Source organism: Athene cunicularia, assembly GCF_003259725.1.
Source record: "Athene cunicularia isolate RWA chromosome 3 unlocalized genomic scaffold, athCun1 chr3_part1, whole genome shotgun sequence".
NCBI lineage: Eukaryota > Metazoa > Chordata > Aves > Strigiformes > Strigidae > Athene > Athene cunicularia.
Genome location: NW_020799097.1, coordinates 95,884,965 through 95,904,648, shown reverse-complemented (window position 1 = coordinate 95,904,648; position 19,684 = coordinate 95,884,965). Strand labels below are relative to the sequence as shown.

The 19,684-nt window shown below is 35.7% G+C and overlaps 1 protein-coding gene across 1 annotated transcript in view; it reads right to left on the bottom strand.

Annotated features, from left to right (window-relative positions):
- The window catches only part of SRBD1 (S1 RNA binding domain 1), a 130,941-nt gene that overhangs the window by 21,203 nt on the left and 90,054 nt on the right, over positions 1-19,684 (bottom strand). Inside the window, exon 19 of the mRNA XM_026846115.1 lies at positions 1,798-1,904. Coding sequence (XP_026701916.1) covers positions 1,798-1,904 — 107 coding nt within the window. The remainder of the gene's footprint in view (positions 1-1,797; positions 1,905-19,684) is intronic.

Below are 19,684 nucleotides of genomic sequence, written 5' to 3'. Positions count from 1 at the left end.
CCTGGCACTAGAGAAGGAAATGTCACCCATCTGACTCTATATATCAGATGCCATTGCTTTAAGTCAACAGCAACTGTGATCTGTTTGTGGAATGGCATGGGCTGATTCTAGAAAAACACCACCAGCAAACCTGGCAAGAATAGTCAATAATCAGGGAAAAAAAAAACTAAACAAAAAAATCCTTCCTTTACTCTCATCCTCAAAAGTTAAAAAAATAATCCAAAGGTGGTGAAACCTCAGAATTAAATTGCAGAGACACACCTTTAACTACAGACAAAATATTAACCATTAGGAATGGAATTTTCTCCAAAAATTTCTTAGAAACTTTATGAAATCCAGCTTATTTACACTGACAAAGGAACGTGATACAGAGCTGACAGAATTTTCCACTGATGATCTCGTCTTTCGAGCACGGTACTCAGCAGTAATGCAAGTACTGTAGCACTGTCAATCCTTCCAATGTGCAATATCTGTCAAGAAGTTTATTTGATGCATCAGAAAGCTCTACTCATGGTATACCCTAGCTAGGGTGACAATTTCATACACTGCACATGTGAGGGAAACTTAAGACTGACTGCATCTGCACAGAACAGCTGAATTGAACTGCTGAGGATCAAGTTAGATCCAGAACTTGATGCAGCACATGCATCATAACCCAGGTTAATTAGACCAAAGTACTTCAGCAACATGGTTACCACCTGTAACCATGACCGGACAGTGTCACTCCACATTCACAGTTTTGTGGAGACACAGTAGCACCTCTGTCTAGTGCCCTATGCTGAAATGCACAATATAGTTGCACCCTGCAGAAAGTTGACAGTGCTCAACCACTGCATTTTACTCAAGTAGGCTTTTACTCATGGAAGGAAAGCTGGTCAGCCTCATTTACCAATAGATACTGCTTGCGTTCTTACTAAGAGCTGATCTAAATCTGAAAGAAGGTAAGACAAAAGGTAAATCAGGAGTCAGACCAAGGATTATATACACAGAAAAAGAATATGGAAAAGAAAATGGAAAAACAAAACTAGAAATAGAGCCTCTTTCAAAACATGGAAAGATGTTTTCAAGAAATTATTATAAGGGTTATTTTTAAAATAAATATAGTTAGCAGGAATACATTTTTCCTAACTTTGATACTTAATATAATTGCCACTACCAAGATTATGGACATTCTTTTTCTTCCTCTCCTACTACAGAGGATGACAGCAACACTTCTGCTCTTCTGAGAAGCTTTTCAGCTAAATAATTCTGAATTCTACACACGCAAGAGAGAATGAGCTTTAATTTCTAACCAAGAGAAATAAATTCAGAAGATTTTCCAAGTAAATGTGGCATAATTACTTAAAAAAATACAGTAAAAAGGGATACACTTTTCACCAGTTTCCCCTTAAATCTTTCCTTTTTGCCTTTCCTTGCCCAACTTTTACAACCTGTTCCACTTAGAAGTACCTATAAAAATACCTTCTAAGAGACAAAAAGTACATTTGAAAATCCCTTTCTCACTGTAAAAATACAAATTGATTATAAACTTTTTCTAAAATTGCAGTGTTGGCTCAAAATTTTTAAATATCTATTTTTCCCCAAAGAATAGTTTTACTCTGGAGAATCACAATAACCCTTAAAAACTGACTCTTAATGATCCAGTGAAATACTGTCTTAATATGTCACTTTCATGTAATTGGAAGTTTAACACAAGAGCCATTTGCTCCAGCTGAGCTTGAGTCAGATGGCAGACTAAACAGAGACTCTGTGATCCAGAGCCATGTAATTACTGGAATAGGAAAATGTTTGACTCACCTTAATAGTATTTCTGAGCAGATGTTAATATCAACTCCTACAAAGCTGACACACTCTTCAACCACACTGTCCAGTGTTGCTTTGAGCAAAGTCTGTGATACATCATGCTGAGAAACAAAAGTGGATATCAGGTTACTGAAATATTGAAGCGTACATAAATAAGAACTGCAAACAATACTGACATTAATAAAATAGTTGCTGGAATTTATGAAAATCTTATGAGGGTACCAGTTAAAAACAAACTGTAGAACATATTTTTAAAAGTACTCCAGTGTCTCTTTGCAACACCTTTATCATGATATAAATCCACAGAATAAGGTGCTCTTCACATTACATGATGCAGAGAAATAGTTATTAAAAAAATACAGTAAAAAAAAATATATTAAACACATAATCATTACTTAAAAGTAGTGGATGAACAGAAGCATTACTATGTCTTATCTTTAATCTTACATTTTATTCACCTATAATATGTTTTATTAAAAATAAGACAATATTTTTAAAATAAGGTAGAGAAAAAAATTGCAGATGCTGTACTCTTGCACCTGCACACACAAATATTTGCAAAATTGCCCTATTTATGAGCATCATGCTACAGTACAGTTATTTACTAAAAGAACAAGCCAGGTATTGTATGAGGGTGGGCAGTACATAAGGTACCTATCAGCCCCGCAGCAACAAATGTTTCAGATTTTGAACAGATATTTCTGGGAAGATTGGCAGGTCCTTGACTGAAGCACCACTAATGGAAATTCTTCCAGTTTTTCCATTATTGTTGATAGTGTTTCCCCCTTCTCTTTCCTGCTAAAAGAAAATCAGTCACACTTGTCAAAGATAAAAGTTCTGAAGCTCTAAGATTTCTTTTCCTCCACAATGTAGGCATATTTCAATCTATAACTGCTAGTTATATACAAGCCCATCAGTGCTTAGAAGTCTGACCTGGAGGGAGAAGCCTCTCTAAATGCAGGAGCTAATTCAATCACTATGTTAGCTTAGCTTCAGGGCTCTACGTCACTCATGTAAATCTGGGTTGATCTGTTGTGGTTTCGTGATGCATTAATTTAGGACATCAAGCTGGATTCAAGCCAAGACACCAAACACTTCATCCACTACTTTGTTTCACCTTCTAAACCATTCAAATCTTCTAAAGAACTCACAGTTAAATTCAGTGTGCCAACAGCATCAATCTACTAATATTGGTAGTTCATGAAGTAGTGGTTATCAACTGAAACAATCATAAAACTTACAGCAACATACTTCACAGCCGCCTCATTTCAGGTAAAGGTAATGTGATGTATTTTCATGATGCAACACATAACAAAGTTACTTACAAACAGGAAGTGCAAATTTTGCTAACATTACTCCTGCTATATGAAGTTTGCATGCAAAAATCCATGTATATGCATAAGTACTGGCATCTGCACACAGTCTTGGCCTCACAACCACAAAACTTACTTGCACGCTTTGCAGATCAAATGTCAGTTTCTACTTACTAATGTGTTGCTACTACAACACAATGGCTTCTTTTCTGAATTAAAAAAAAATATAAACAAAACCCATACACCCTGAAGTCTTATGTTTCTGTTATTCTGACTTTCTGAAGAGGCAGCTTCTCTTAGTAAGGATGTTTTATATATTCCCTCCTCCTGCCATCAGCTGGGTAATGTACTCGAGCTAGAGGCTTCCAACTCACACACACCATTATGCAAGGATGCATTTATGTAACAAGAGTACAAGAACCAGAATAAAATTGTTCAGAAACAACACTCACATTTTCTCTTCTTTGCCAAGTACATCTGCCAAATACTGGGCTAGATTTTCCATGATGAATCACAAATTAAAAATAAAGATAAAAATACTAATTTAACAATTTTTTTTTTCATTATAACAGAGAAAGTCAAAGGAGAAAAAAATGCAGAATACTCAAAATCTCCTTCTGCTTTTAGGAAATGCTATTGACTCCAAGGTGCTTGGAAGGTAATTAGCATATAGTTTCACAAGTTACATTAAGTTCATTAACTGTAGTTGTTCTTGGCCACCTCTAAAAGAGTCTTGATCTAACACAACTACTCAGAATATAGACTCTGTGGCAGAGTGCTGGGTAGTCTGCTGTTTCGCTAGGTTTCAGACTCATTCCTTAAGACATTATTCCTTCGGAAGGAATAACATACAGTTACATGATTCAGAACTAAGACATTCATCATTGTCTCTACAATGGCTTATAGCACAGAGTGTAGCAAAGAAGGTAATCCATAGATCTGGCCTCATCTTTCTAAGCATTTATTTGGAAGAGACTTGACTCAGCAGAGTTTATTTCCAGTCTGCTCCCCTCAAAACAAGGAAAGGATGTATCACAATCAAAGGGTAAGCATTCTGAAATACCTCTGCTAGTGGAAGAAAGACCAGTGCTCATATATCTTCAGTTTCAAACGCAAAGTTGGCATTTCTCTGAAGATTTGTTTGTGAATGCAATAGTTTGTGTAAAATTCACATGATAAAGCACACACAATTTGGAGAAACTGTAATATTCAACTATTTATTTTGCCAGGAAGACAAGAAGTTCTCAGGTCTCATTTTAATCCTTTAACTTCATTGTTGCTTAACAATCACCACTAAAAAACAAGACATGCACAAGTTGTTCTTTATTACCATTATCACTTAAGAGTTGTACCACTTGGAATGGACATCACAGCCCTTATGTAAAGGCATAGATAAAGTGAGCGGGCAGATATGACAGAACAGGATAAGCATAAGACAGCATGACTAAAACAGTCCTCAAGCTCCCAATACCTCACAGAAGTAAGATCCATTCAGCTAGTAAATGCTGTTAAGTTGCAAACACTAGGAAAACTTTCCAGACAGCAAATCTGCCTCCAAAGATGCAGCCACTCAGTATCACAGCTTCCTTTTGCTATGAAGAAGAAAATTCTACATTCTTTACATTGATTCAAAGCACAAAGAAGTGTTATGAATTTAGTTTCTAAAAGTAGTTACTTAAAAACATTGTTATCCCAATACCATTATCAAGACTTCCTACTGCTAACAGGTTATGCTTCAGAAACGTTTACAGTGAAGTGCGTTTTCCAGTGTTCCAATAATTCTTCTCAAATATCAGAGGTTAGATGATATTACATACTTCTATGTACTATTTATATGCCCTGGAGTGGTATCAGATTATTCAGACACTATTAGAAGCACACATACTTCCATACTAATTTGCTACAACAGGTCTGTAAAGACAGGAATCCCTCACAACTTTTGCATTAAGCACAACAGAATAAAACCTGCACAAATAACGCCCAAGCCCAACATGCAAGGCTACTTGCAAAGTGTGCTTATGCAGAATTGTGTCTCACAGCCTCCAACAACCTCTCCACACACCAGTGTGGCAGATCATTGATTCAGCTGATCCCCTGCAAATTCTTCCAGATATAATAAAACACTTTCATACTAACACTAACTCTGAATGCATCCCTATACACAAGGGTGTCCCTGATAAAACTGTTAAGTACTGTCTCTCCTTTTTAAATCAGAATAACTTATTTATTAACTGTCTTTATCTGTGGAACAAATACCACAACTGCCCCCACAACTTCCCTTACAAAACTAGGAGAAACTAGCTCCCTCAGCCAGCTGAACCATTCATACCAGAAGCTTACAGGGAGTCAAGCACACAAGGTGCCCCAACAGCTATGTCCAACAAATAGGAGCATGTCCTTTGGTATGATTTTTAAACATAGTTTTGAATTTACCACCTAAATAAAACACTAGGGTTTTATTAAAAGGTTACTCATAAGTGACTACCATCAGAATACTACTACTGGAACACTAGATCTGGAGCAGAAGACTTCATTTTGTATGATGGTCTCCAAGCAATAAAAAGGACTGATACCCCCAATCTATGGAAATTAAGGCCAGCAGAAATAAGGGACTTGTCACAAACTGCAGAATGTCCACTGCAAGTCGGTGAACTTTTTTTATCATCACTCTCCAAAAAACAAAGCCACCTGACTTCACAGATAGCATCTGTGAAGATAGCATTACTTAGACATCTGTTTGGCTTGATTTTTTTTGGTGGGAAGGACTATAGAAATTGATTTGGCCTCAGAAATATTGGGCACTGTAACCATATTTTAGTATTTGTTTTCTAAAGAATTATAAAGCAAGGCATGGAATAATAAATAAAATTAAATTACCCTATTAATTGAAACTGCTACAGTAAATAATTGTAGTTGACTAATAAATGAAATCAAAACATTACAATTTTTCTAATATTTTTATAAAAAGCATCCCAATTATTCCAAATGTAACTTACATTCATGAACCTGGAAGAAAATCAAGGGATGCTATTTTGATTTCTAGTCATGATTACAACTCAATATTAGTCTGGGCCAAATTCTCCAAACCTATGCTAAAAGTCACTATAACTTCATTTCATGTGCTTTCATTAAACATGGCACAGAATGTTTAACCCTAAGAAACAGTGTTTAGGAACATCTGTCTATATGCATACAATAGTTTTGTCCTATTATTATATCCCAATACTTCAGCCGTCTTTTTTTTTATATGATACAAAGGAGATAGCCAGGCTTCTTGTTTTGCTCAGTTTCAAGAGCTATGAACACTCACTGGAGATGATTAACATGACTAAAAACCTGTCTGTTCTTTGAGAGGGTGCTACTACAACTGCAATTGAAAGCCATTTTTCAGTTTCAAAAATCTGTTGGTGTACATAAAAGGAAGGCTGTATTTTAATCAGCCTCTCGACTCAGTTATTTCTAGCAGTATCGCAGTACAGACCCTATAAAAATACACTTGTCATCAGCATGACAAGTTTATCAAGTCAAAGAACCACTATTCACATAAAGCCTGGAAGCTGTATTTAGCCAGTCTGCATGAGCATAGATGGTGGACCAGTACACTGACTAACTTTGCCTGACCAAACACACTAAACACTAGATTACTAGTGCTAGATTAGAACAATCCTAACCAGCAGCTTTTACATGAAGGAATTACAATTCTAAACTCTTTACCTTTGGCAACCTAAACCACCACTGCCTCCCACCCCATACTAAAGCAATACAAATATTTATAATGCATTTGGTAACCTTTTCCTGGTCACTTATAAAATCATAATTTCAGAAAATATGGCATGATTGCATGTCTCAAAGACAAATTCAAACAGCTTAAAATTCTACTGCAACACACAGCAGTCCTTAAATACTTATTTTACATTTACAAACATTAGTAGACATCGACATGGCCAGTTTGTGCATCATTATTACTTTACAAAGCCCAAGAGCCAAGCAAGGCACCTTCCAATGCAGCTGAACAAGAATTATTCGTACTCTGCAGAGCCTACAAATGTAGTGCAGGCATGACCTAATGATGCTGGTCACAAAGCTGTGGGGAAGGGTAGAGTTCTCAAGTCTGGGCAGCAACCTGCATGTTCTTGACTGAACATTATAGTATTATAACAAGATCAGCATTCATCCTAAATAAGACAGAGCTGCAGGTCAGACAGCTCTATTTTGTTTTTTGGTCAAGTTATACCTCACTTGTCCTTTGAATCCAAAAGTCAACCTTCAATGAAGTAAATGCAATTTAATTTTTTCTGTTTTAAGTAAATCCTGAAACACTTCTAACATGTCATAAAACATTATTTTGCTGGTACCTACCATTAACTTCTGCATCCATGAATTTTAATATTGGCATGTTAGACTAGCCAACCTACCTTTTGGAAAAAACAACCCTTTTTTTTTTTCTTTAAAAAGTAGTATAACTGTGTAGCCTGAATGACATTAACTGAATGAAAAATTAGGTGGGACAACACATCCTAAGCAAAGTTCAAAACTATATTATTTTACAGAGATTCACTCCATAAAAACATTTTATAACTTAAAAAAGGGAGAAAAACATTCTCTACTAGTGCTGTGGCCTACATACTATCAGCTGCATTTCAAATGCTTGTGAAATCACAAAAGAAAAATGTACTCATTAAGCAATACATTTGATGTATAATAACAAGTACAGCAGGACTAATGTAACACAGTCTAATGATAAGTACCTTTTAATGTGCAGAATTAGAAAAAAATTAAAATGTAACTTACACGTCAGGTGGAAATGCTGGAAAGTTGAGATGGGTGACTTTAATCTCTAGCATCCTCTGGAAAATCCCTTTTAGTTAGATTCTAAGAAAACAAGTTTGTCCCTCTGACGTTTGATAAAATGACCTAACTCCAAGTATTTCTTTTGAAGACTGTTTGTGGTTTCTCCAAATGTTATATTGTTATAGGATATATTGTTATCCTATGTACTTAAGTCTAACTCATTTCTTATTTTCAAAAATCCAAATTCTGTTTATTTTAAGAGTATATTATTATTACTGAAATATCCCAAGAGAGAGAAATGGATTTATATTTTCAAAGAAAATGATAAAACAAAAACAAAGTCTGTCAAGCTCTGACATTAAAAAAAGAAAACAAAAATGCACACTTGATCATGTAATGATTCAATTTACTTACAAGTTGCTGGAATTCATCTTATATTTACTTGTGCTTGTGTCCTAACAGAAGCAGTAATACTGCTGAGCTTGTTACACAAATTCAAACCTGTTGCTAACATGTCTGATTTCTAAAGCTAACTTCTTTGACATGAGCGAGCTAGCAAAAGATGACTTATATCTTCTTTCCAGAGCAGGTACCAGTTTACTCCAACGCATATTGTTATGTGACTAAGGGGCAACAGTCTGAATCACAATTATAAATCAACCACATAACTCCTGGAGATTTCAGTGGGACATTTTCTTTTTCTAGTAAGTAGCAAAGGTGATCATCCAAACTGCTAGGTAGAGAGCCTATATTTCTTTTTCAGTCCAAAACTGTATTTTGGGGCTGAAAGCTCCACAAATATAGGGGATACCCTGCAATACTACAGAAGGATAAAAGCAAGGACCATCAGGAGTAGAGTTTCACAGACCACATGACTGAAAGTCAACAAATTCAGTTAGGGATTTTCCTTAAAAGTGCTTAAGAGTAAAAAAAAAAGATAATGCACTGACAGAGGGAAGAGGGGGGAAAGGAATAATAGATTTCTAGAAGAACAAGACAGAAGTTATGAACCCCAGGTGAGTCCCGAATTCTGGGAATTCTGTTTAGTCTTCAGTCAGGGACCATCCATCCCCCTGCAGCAGATGGGTGCAGAACAGCAACTCCTGGGTATAAAGTTCCAACTCAGAGCAAGGGGAGCCCCCAGGAGATGTGAGGAGCTTGGTAAAAGTCTATGTAAGCACACACACTTCTAGGTCCACTGAAGAAAAGCTGGGGTTCCTCTTACTCATTTCTAACAAGGAACATGGTACTTGCAATATTATTAAAAACTACAAGAAAAATGCAAATTCATTTAAGGGCATTTTCCAGAAAGGAAACATTTATACAGTTGGTACATATTTTATTGTATCCTGGAATTCTAATATAAGCAACTTCTCACACTCACTGGCTTTCTCAAAATTAGCAAACACAATTAGCAACTGCTACACCAAGTGATTCACATCAAAAATGCACTAAGAATATATTTAATACAATGACACATCCATTCCTGCATTAGGAAAAAAAAAAAAAAAAGTATGTGCCAAACAATGACATTCACCAGTTTTTAAATCCCATACCAACAGAGTTAGTCACAATACAACTAAGAGGAAAGAAAGTTTGTTTTTTTTTTAATGTAACACCAGCTCCTGAAATGCTTACTGGAAAAAGCTTTTAGGTAATTTGACTTTCATCAACCCCCCTTCCCACCCCAGCCTCTTTTTAAAGTAGATCAGTTAATTTGAATCTGATTAAAGAATATTTTAAAATCATACTGTTCAGTTATCTCCTTCTCTTCTATTTGGCTCTTCCTTTGCTTTCATCAAGCACTTGCCCCCCTGCATCCCCAAACTCTTCCGTTGCATAGCTGAAAGCACAAATAAGCTAAAAATTAAACAAAACACAAGGCACTGTCCTGCAGAAGACACAGGCAAATTCAAATAAAGTAATCTTATTTTCTCCGCTTACTAAAAACCATGCACTTTAGTTTGACTGACATATGGCAACTCGAAAAAGTCACCGAGGGTAGTGTTTATTGAATGACCCATGGAAGACTGAAAGCTGACAGAAAACCAGGAAACGTGAGAAAACAGAAGTTTGTTCAGTACCAACGTTTATGGATTTGACAGGCAGAATATGTAAGCATCCACTGTGTCATTCATATCTTTGATAAGTGAAACCAATTTCAGCAACACTCATTACACACAACAGCAAGTTATATTTAAGGCAAACGCATAAAAATTAATTCGTAAAAAACCCCTACGATGTAGTAAACTGGTGCCTTCTTAAAAATCTGCTCTGCACTAAGCTTAACAAAATTTGCATTAAAACATATATTTAGTACTTTTCCTACTACATACATAGCACAAGCAAAATGCTTGCACATTGGAGGTTGAAAAGTTGACAGGACTAAATAATAAATTAGCTGCACTAACTTGTCAGCACTAAAAAATTAGGTTCTTAATAACAATTTTTACAACTGAACGAGAACACCAACATTTCTCTCATTCTCAAAACCAAGAAACATTTCAGAACCACCATCATTATTGACAGCATATGATCATCACTAGTAAAGCAATTAGCATAATACAAAAAAGTGAGAAACCAAAATGAATCAGTAGAATGGCATAAACAAGAAAAGTGCATGTATACGGAAATAACAACTGAGTACTCTCACCATATACATATTTTTTTAAACCAATAAAATCTCAGCAGGTAGGAGGGAAACGCACAAATGAAGGAGCACTTTTCCCAGTTTCCCCGATGGATGTTTTGATCTGCAGCCTTATAACGTATCCCTTACTTTTATTCAAGGTCTGGAAATTCCTTCAAAAGGCTTCTTTAAAACATTACAAAAATAAATTATTTAAATTATTTGTAAATGTATGAAAAATTTCCATGGTGCAACAAATTAATAAAAATTGCTTGGAACATGAAGTTTTCTTAGGTATTCTCTAGTGGAAGATTTGTAAATAATCATTACATTTCTGTTACTGACTTACAAAGTTTACAAGTTACTTACAAAGTCAGAGCTTTTAACTACAGTATATATGAACTGCAAATGTGTAATCTGATCACAGATTATGCCATCATTCACTTGAAAGACTGACCTCTATCTCCCTTGCAAAATATTTTATAAAGAATCTAAGGCTTAATCAAAACAAGCTTTAGCAAGCTTGGGAAATCATAACAAAATAAGAAATAAGTATTTAAAAATTAATTATTTAATAACACCTAAAAATACTCTTTTAAAACCAGATACCTTTATGCATTTTAATTATAAAAGCATTTAGTCCAAAAAAACCCTGTACTGCCTCAGGTTTGGTTTTGCTAAAGTTTGTAAGGTAAGGGGAATAGAGTTCTCTATTCGCATAACATTTTACAACTGCAAGCTGGTACAACATTGAGTAAGAAGGGAATTAAAACCATCTCTGATTTTGCAGCACTTATGTCTGCTTCCTGCCATTTGCGTAAGTATGCCTTTACTTTACAAGGTGAAGACCTATACAGAATCAAGGCCTGCTCCACTGAAATCAATGGCTGATGCCCCACTAGGTTAATTAAGGAAAGAAGTTCAATAGAAGTTTTATCTATCCTTTGCAGGACAGGGAGTTAATAGGTGAGGTACCAGATGGATCAACTAAATGATTAGACAGGCTTATTCAGGTCTTATGTGTGTCTTCTTTGGGAAATTATTACTCATACTGCAAGAATCCAGAGTTTTTAAATATGGAAAACAATCTATTATTGGATTTTTCTTTCTGTAAGAATTTCTATTTTAAAAACAGCAAGACAGTTGTTCTTCTAAATAACCTAGATAAAGGCATCAAATTTTGGACTTTTCCTCACACCAGCAGAAGTTGTGCTGATCAGAAATCAGACAACTGATACACCTGTGATCAGCTATGGCCAAGCTTCATCTTCTGGAACACACAAAACTCGGCAAGAAAGCTCAAGTGCAAGTCTTGTAGTGAGGCCTACTGCATGTGGCTGGCTAGGCTGATGCAAGGAGCAGAGGGAATCCAAATAAAAGTGAGATGAGGAACAAGCTATGCCTGGCAAGTCATTCTCTCTAACTCTGGCCCAAGCAACTTTCCTCCCATGGAAAAGAAGGATACATGGACATCTAATGCCATTCCCTGCCTAAAAACTCATCTCACAGCAAGACATAACTGAGAATGCAAGTCTCAGCCACAGAAAGATTTAGCGTGTACCACCTAAGGTTCAAAGTCATTCTTGCATCCAAAGACAATTGCGCTAATACATGTTTCCAAGTTTACTCAACTGGAGCAAAGACAAAAAGAATCTGGTAGGAGATCGGAACTTTTCAGTAGCTATGGTAGATAGTTCAATAGACTTAGAATAATAGTTAGGTTTTCGTATGACAGTTAAAACTAAGAACAGTTCAAGGAAGACAAAATATGAAGCTCCATTAGGGGAAAAGTTTCAGGCAACCACTTCATTTTTACCCTTTAAAAACACAGGCAATTGATAGTGTGAAGAGGAAAATGCACTCTAAAAAGTAATAGCACAGGTGATTCTGTGCTGTCTGGAATGCTCTTCAATCACAAAGCCAGAACTATTTCTTCTTAAAATTGTTAGCTTAGCTTATTTCAAATGAAAACCTCTAGACAGGCCACATTCGAAGAAAAAAATTTTTTTTTTTTTAAAAAGCATTTGATATGCAGGTTAAAAAAGGTTATACGAGAGTGTTTTAATTGCAACAGTCAGACTGCTCTGTATTCAGGTACATTTCAGTGCCAGGCAGAAGATTCTTGCTTTCTGACTCGCATAGGCAAGGATATAATGCTTTCAGCAGATCAGGGCTAGCTGCAATTCTGAAAGGGGGTGAGCATCATGTCACAACAGAAAGAGATCAGAGTTCAGAGATTACGTGAAAGCTTATCAAATCTCAGTTTGCTGGTTTTCTACTGTAGCAAACTTCTCAAGTTTATATGCCGCACCTGGAACACACACAGTTCTGATACAAGTTTAAAAATCTACATTCAGCAATATAATTTTCTGTTTCAAAATAGATGTAAATATTGAGAGGTTTTAGCTGAATCATTCATTTAGTGTTTCAATATTCTTTCCTATACATTTAGAAATACAAATAATTCTACATGTACATAAGAAATTAATGGGAGGTGAGCTGCTTAACAGGCTTCTGTACTCATTTGAGTTCTATTTTCATTTCTGTTAGCCATCTGAATACAGAAATATAGAGAAATTTGACTGGTTTACAGTATAAATGTAATTAGGGCTAGACATTATTAGAACATGCTATTAGTCTAAAGTAACATGTCTATGACTTTGCCCATCACGAAAGACACAGACTCCAGTTAGACGAAGTTCTACAATTTGTGCCTCGGTGTCATAAGCAATGAAAAATGCTAAACTGACTCTAATTCAGTCATCTTTAGAACATGAGATCATTTCAGTTGAGGGCTTGTAAAGAGTTGAAGATTTTGAGGATGAAAAGTAAAATCCAAAGTAATTCAGGTTTAAGTTACCAGTAATTGAAGACAACCTTTTAAACGGGTTTAGATTAATTCTTTTTTTTGGCATATTAGGCAACCTGAAAAGGCATATCAACTAGCTGTTGTATACAAGAACACATGGTATTTTTCTAGTTATGCATCCTTCAACTAAGAGCAAAATAGTCACTGAACCTCAATTTCTAGCTACCACTTTTTGATTCCCTAGATCCTGCTCCTAAGAGTCTAGGAAATCTGCACATTAGAGTAGTGCATTCTCAAAAACTCTGAGGTCCCTTTGTAAAACATTAAAAGTACTCTTAACTTCTTCCAAACTTTCAGTGGCAGAAAATGCATAGCTGGTAGTGCAGAGATACAAAGCAGTGACTTTTGGTTTTGGTGTACTTACTGAGACTACTTTGACCTGTAGGTGACAGAACTTATGGGAGGTATTTTCTTACAGTAATAGTTCTGGTTTTGCTAGGATATTGTGAAATTAGAATGGAAATAACATCCCCAGCCACAGCCACACATGCACAACCACTGCAGAAACTTTAAACTTCACACTCCTGAGATATAGGTACCTGAAAACAGTCCCAGTTTTACAGATGACAAATCAAAACCACAAGAATTTAGTAATTTCTCTTAAACCAAAGTAGTAGTAAATGAAAAGGACCACAAGTCTTCATTTCCTGTCTGCAACCTGAGCATCATTAACCAGGAGCAAACAGCATACATATTGCTTCTCCAATATTCTATGATGTACATGCACTGATTGCTACATTCTCTAATTGCACGGTCCAGGGTCAGCTTACAATCACCCTCATATCTTTGTTTTGAGTTCTCCCATGCATGAACGGGAAACAATTAAAACACAGCTTTAAATAACCTTCACTTTATTAGCTAATAACCACTTCTCACTAAGCCATTGTCTTAGTTATGACAGCTGGAGTTAAAAAAGTGCTGTAACTGAATCCATCATATCTTGTTCCAAAGGAAGTGCTCGTATGCCCAGTTCAGTGATAAAAATTAAGATGCCCTCTTTCATAAGCTATTTTCTAAAGTAGGAATCAAGATTTAGATGCAACTAGGCTATTCCCTCAGACTAACAGATTTAAGGTCTGGATCAGAAGTTGGAAGACAAAGCTATTTAATACCACAGGTGTGGTCAAATCCTAGCAGTGGGAAAAAATTACTCCAAAAGCTGATTCCAAGTTCTCCTGGTGCTACTTAACTTCTAGCAACATCAACTAGACCACCTTACATGCGTAACCAAATAGGATGAATGGCTCCAAAATTGTTTCAGTTATGAATATTCCTAAAACACTGACTTTGTAAAACAGGTATGTGGAAAAATTAAAAATGGCCTGCACTTTGGTTTGGGGTTTTGGTGTTTGTTTTTTGTTTTTTTCCTTCCTTCTTTTAAGTTACATGAGATTTATGAGGAGAAGCATTTTATTATTGTATGTATGCTTCTAAAAGAAAACTGGAAACCAATGTTCAAATGGTTTGTTATATGCACACTGACAACCTATGGGTATGAAGTATAGAAACATGGTCCAAAGTATACTGAAATACAGATAGGAAAATGAGAACATTTCACATAGACTCTAAATTGTGTCACATCACATGAAAGAAATAATTATGTCCTCTTGGGGAAAAAAAAAAAATGCTTTCTCAAAGGAAGACAAAACAATCCTAGCCACATCAGCCATTTTGAAATTTATACTTGGAACAAACAAGCAGCTACAACTAGTAATGTTCTTCATGATGGCTTATGTACAGATGTCTTCTAGTATTTTGTCTTCTCCATCACTTGATTCTCATGTTTAAGAAATGGATCTCATCATTCAGATTTTTCAGGAGAATTTCTTCCTCTTTCTCTTCCCATCTGCTCATGCTGTACCTCACTGCATTACAACATGTATTTTCTCAATCTGTAATTCTGTCTGCAAGTCTTAGGCACTGAAAGAGTTCTGGAGCGCTACAGCACTAGGACATCTCCAATAATTGGAAAATTCTGCAGATTGCTATGCAAAAATTATATTATGCAACAGCCTGAAATTTTAGCAACAAAATTTCTTTGCACACACAAGAACATTCTAAGCGAGCCCAGTTGCAGCTTGTTGTCTCTTCAGCTATCAGAAATGTAAATCCACAGTGGCATTTTAAGAAGACTGTTGCACTTACCAGAATTTACTCTCATTTCCAACTGATTCAAAAGTTTCATAAAGCACTCATATTTTTAGTTCATTTATTAATCTATTTTCTATTTGTCTTAGTTATATACCTTTCATTTTATGACTGGAAGGAAAAAAAGTAACGAGCCCCCCAAAGCCATTCTGAAAACTATCTCTAAAATTCAGGATGCAGACACTCAAAAGAGATAGAAGCCTTAGCACACTTCTTCCCAAAGCCCTGAAAAACTAAACTCCACAACACATTAAGATATGCCATTTACTTGGGACACTGGCTTTTCAGAACAGTTTATGGTAGAAGCATAGTGGCTTACTAAATAGAGTTGGGAAATTATATGGTACCTAATAGCAACATAGAATCAGATCTCAGGATGTGATAAAACAGAAAGACAGTCTAATGATGTGTACACAGAGAGAAGGAATGCTATGAAAATAAAGAGCACAGACATGCTATGTTGCCCACACTTCAGGCCAAAATCTGTACCATTACCCTTCCTACCCACCCTTTCAAGTGTTTTCAGCAAAATACCTGCGTTCTTTAACAGTGCTACTCAAAGCACTTCTAAAAATGGCTGTCAGGTAAGTAAGGAAAAGTTATGGCAAAACAAGATTTATGTGAATTATCCCTAAAATAGTCATTCATCATAACATATACATACAGCATTCATCAACATGGCTTTAATACACCACCATAGAAAGAAACAGTTGCAGAGACAGAAGACAGCAGGCAACCTGCCAACTTACACTTTCTGAGAAGACAAGACTGAGAGCATGTTCAGGAATGATGCTTTAGAACAGCCTTAATTAAGATTAAAAGTAGCAGTTCGCTATAATTTAGAAGTAAATGGAACCTGTCACCGATATAAACCTGTTCCACTGAAGAGACAGAAATTTAAGAGGACATAATGGAAATAACATTTTCTTAACTTCCTCTCTCCATTTCATTAATATATAGTTGCATCCATCAGACAAATTAAAATAAAATGGACTACTGCACAGTAGGAATTAAGAAGGGGTGGGGAGTAATACCCTAACAAACGTGGAGGGTTTTAATACTAACAAAGAACGTCCAAGATTATCAGCCCACCTACTATGAGGTTTTGTCATGTCCGAATTTATGCTAAACTTAAGGGAGCAAACAGGTATGAGAATCCTCATTCACAGCAATGTTTCTATACAAGTTGAGGAAGGCAAATTGAAATAAAGTATCATAACTTAAAACAGTCAGAGAGAAAAAAAATCCAAGCGTTACAAGGCTGCTTAATTCTTCTGCACAGATATTAAATGTGGCAGAAAAAGTCCAGGCTCACCAAAGAATTTTCATTTTGCTCTGTAATATTATACACGACTTACACCATTGCAAATAAGCATAACACTTGCTCTTGTAAAACAAGTTTGAAGACACTAAACGTATGCTTACCTCGTTGAAATGAATGTTTTTCTTTAAAGCTTTATCTTGCAATCCAAGATTTCTATGATGGCAAATCATTCTAGAGTTTCAGTCTGTTATTTACTGATACACATTCTGTCTTAACAGATCCTTCTTTTAAAAAAAGGACACCATATGAAATGACCATATACACTACTGAAAATTTAACACCGAATGCTAAAGAAGGAATAGTTACCATTAAATATGTAATTTAAAAAGAAGTTAACAATTTAAAATGTTTAGTCCTATTGCTGGGAGAGTCATAACCTGTTTTACTCTGCGCAGGTGTGAAGCAGCAGCACATTGGTTAGTCTCTCCCTCTCTATCCTCCTACTCATTTTTAAATGAAGAATGTTCATTTGCAATCAGTAACACATGAAAAGAAAGTTTTCCTATAGAAAATGACATGGAAAACAGCATTTGAAAATAGTAACCACCTTCCACTGCATCCAACAGGTCAGTAGCCATTTACCTATACCCCGTATGCAGGGCCCCGTGCTGCTCTCTGAGTTTTGCACAGCTTCCGTCAAACTTCACAACAGTTCAACTTTCCTTTGAAACACTGCCATGTTTGCTCTGTTTAAGAATGAAATCTGCTTGCCCTTAGGGCTTGATAGAGTTAAAGGGCAAAATCCTGGCTCCATTTAAAGTCAGTGGGCAGTTTGCCATTTAATTCAATTGGTCTAGTGTTTCACAGTGACCTTAAGGGTATACCGAAAAGCTTGTACCCATGTATCCTGTCTTTGCTTGGGAGGAATAGTGGTGGCATGTATTAGTTTTTAACAGTAATGTCTGGGTGGCAACTGGGATGCTTTTGCTTTTACTTTGAAAGCTCACACAAAGCTTGCAAGCATTCATTCAAAATTATAGTGCAGAACTATAAGCACTGGTTCATCAACATAAATTTTATCTTCTGGTTGGTACTCAAAAGTTAATTTTAAAAATTTAAAAACTACATAACAGGCATCTGAGAAAACAGCAACCTTCACTTAGTCTAGATCATTTAAAAAAATAGGATCAAGCAAATCATATTTTATTTCACAGCAAGAACACAAATGGTTTTTCATATTAACCAAAATGGGGCTGCACCAGTGCCATATTGCAAATGGCAGGAACATTTTCAGAGACAGCATAAGGAAGACATATTTTACATTACAATTTCAGCATCGTAAACGAACTACAATGGCATGGGGTTTGATAAGTATATCAATTTGTCTATCACTATGGTAGGTAAAAAAAAACCCCAAAACTATAAAAGCTTTTTATTAAAGTAATTAGCCAGCTAAGAGAACAGTTGATCATAAATTCTAACGATGGTATGCAGAAAATAAGTTTTTAATCAATCAGCAGCTCAACAAGGAGCAATCACTTGTAATCAATGACACTATTACTCACCTCCTTATAAAACAAATACTCAATGAGGGACTCAAATGCTCCCTCATACAAATTATACAAATTTACTCTTACAAGACTGTTCAGTTAATGTCTGGAAAACCCCAAATATTACCCATGTTTTACTCTCACACTTGAATAAAACAACAGTAGACATCAGTGATGGATGCTGGGATGCCTGGATCTCTACTTTTTTCAGTTCCCTTGTGTAAATAGTAATCTGTTTCAAAGTTAAAATACTCCTTTTTCTCTCTGCTAATGTATATGGGTACTTTTATATTCTTATTTAGGAACCTGGCAAGAAACACAGAGCTGATTTTGCAGAATGTCTCCCTTTCCCATTTTCAACATTCTGGCAGAATATTTAAGACCAACTCGGTAAAGACGAAGGCAGAATAATTATGTTATGCACTGCTTTCTCAGTTTTTGACTAGAAAATCAATAATCATTGTTCAGAAGATGTTATTACCACAAACTTGCCCTCATGCCTGAAATGTCAAAAATTAATAGTACTAAAGGCAGCAGATAGTCACTTTTATCTTAAGACAGGCACTGCAGTACTTTTACAGTCATTAAAAAACATTTTACACTTATTTTCAACATGTAAAATGAAAATATATTCCATCACTCAAATTATGGAAGTGCAACCTAGCGAACTTGCTAGCCCAGGAGAGTGAGAAAGAAAGAGAATACCAATTAATTTAATTACTGACAGAAAAGATGTCAGGATGAGTACCTATCAGGTCAGGTTCAAAAACACAGAAAGCACCAGCATTAAAAAAAAAGAAAAATGAGAAAAGAAAAAAGCTTGCGCTCCCTGTGCTGAGTAGCACTATTAAATTCAGATGCAGGGTTGTGTTTAGGTTGGACAGGCCCCAACAGTAGAACAAAGTCAGTCTGTCTTAGTACCATAACCAAATTCTACAAGTTAACAGCTTTTCATGAAAAGCTGCCATTTCAAAATGTCAATCAAACCTGAATATAAGTGGGAACTCCTGCAGAAATAACCAGCTGCAGGTTTGAAAAACATTTTTCACTGAAAGTGGAAACACAAAAGATGTTTGAATGAGATCTCTTTTCATTCCTGTAACAGTAGACGGTCATTTTCACAACATCAAGGACAAAAACACAAGACAAAATTGCAAATAACATCTTGAAAGAACCATTTGCAGGGGTGATGAATGATTCAAGTTACAAATGACAGAATTATTGGCAAATGGAAACTCATTAATATGAAAGAGCTTCTCTTATAAGATTGCAGTTTGTCTCCACTTTTTCTTATTGCATTTGAATGATTAAGTCGCA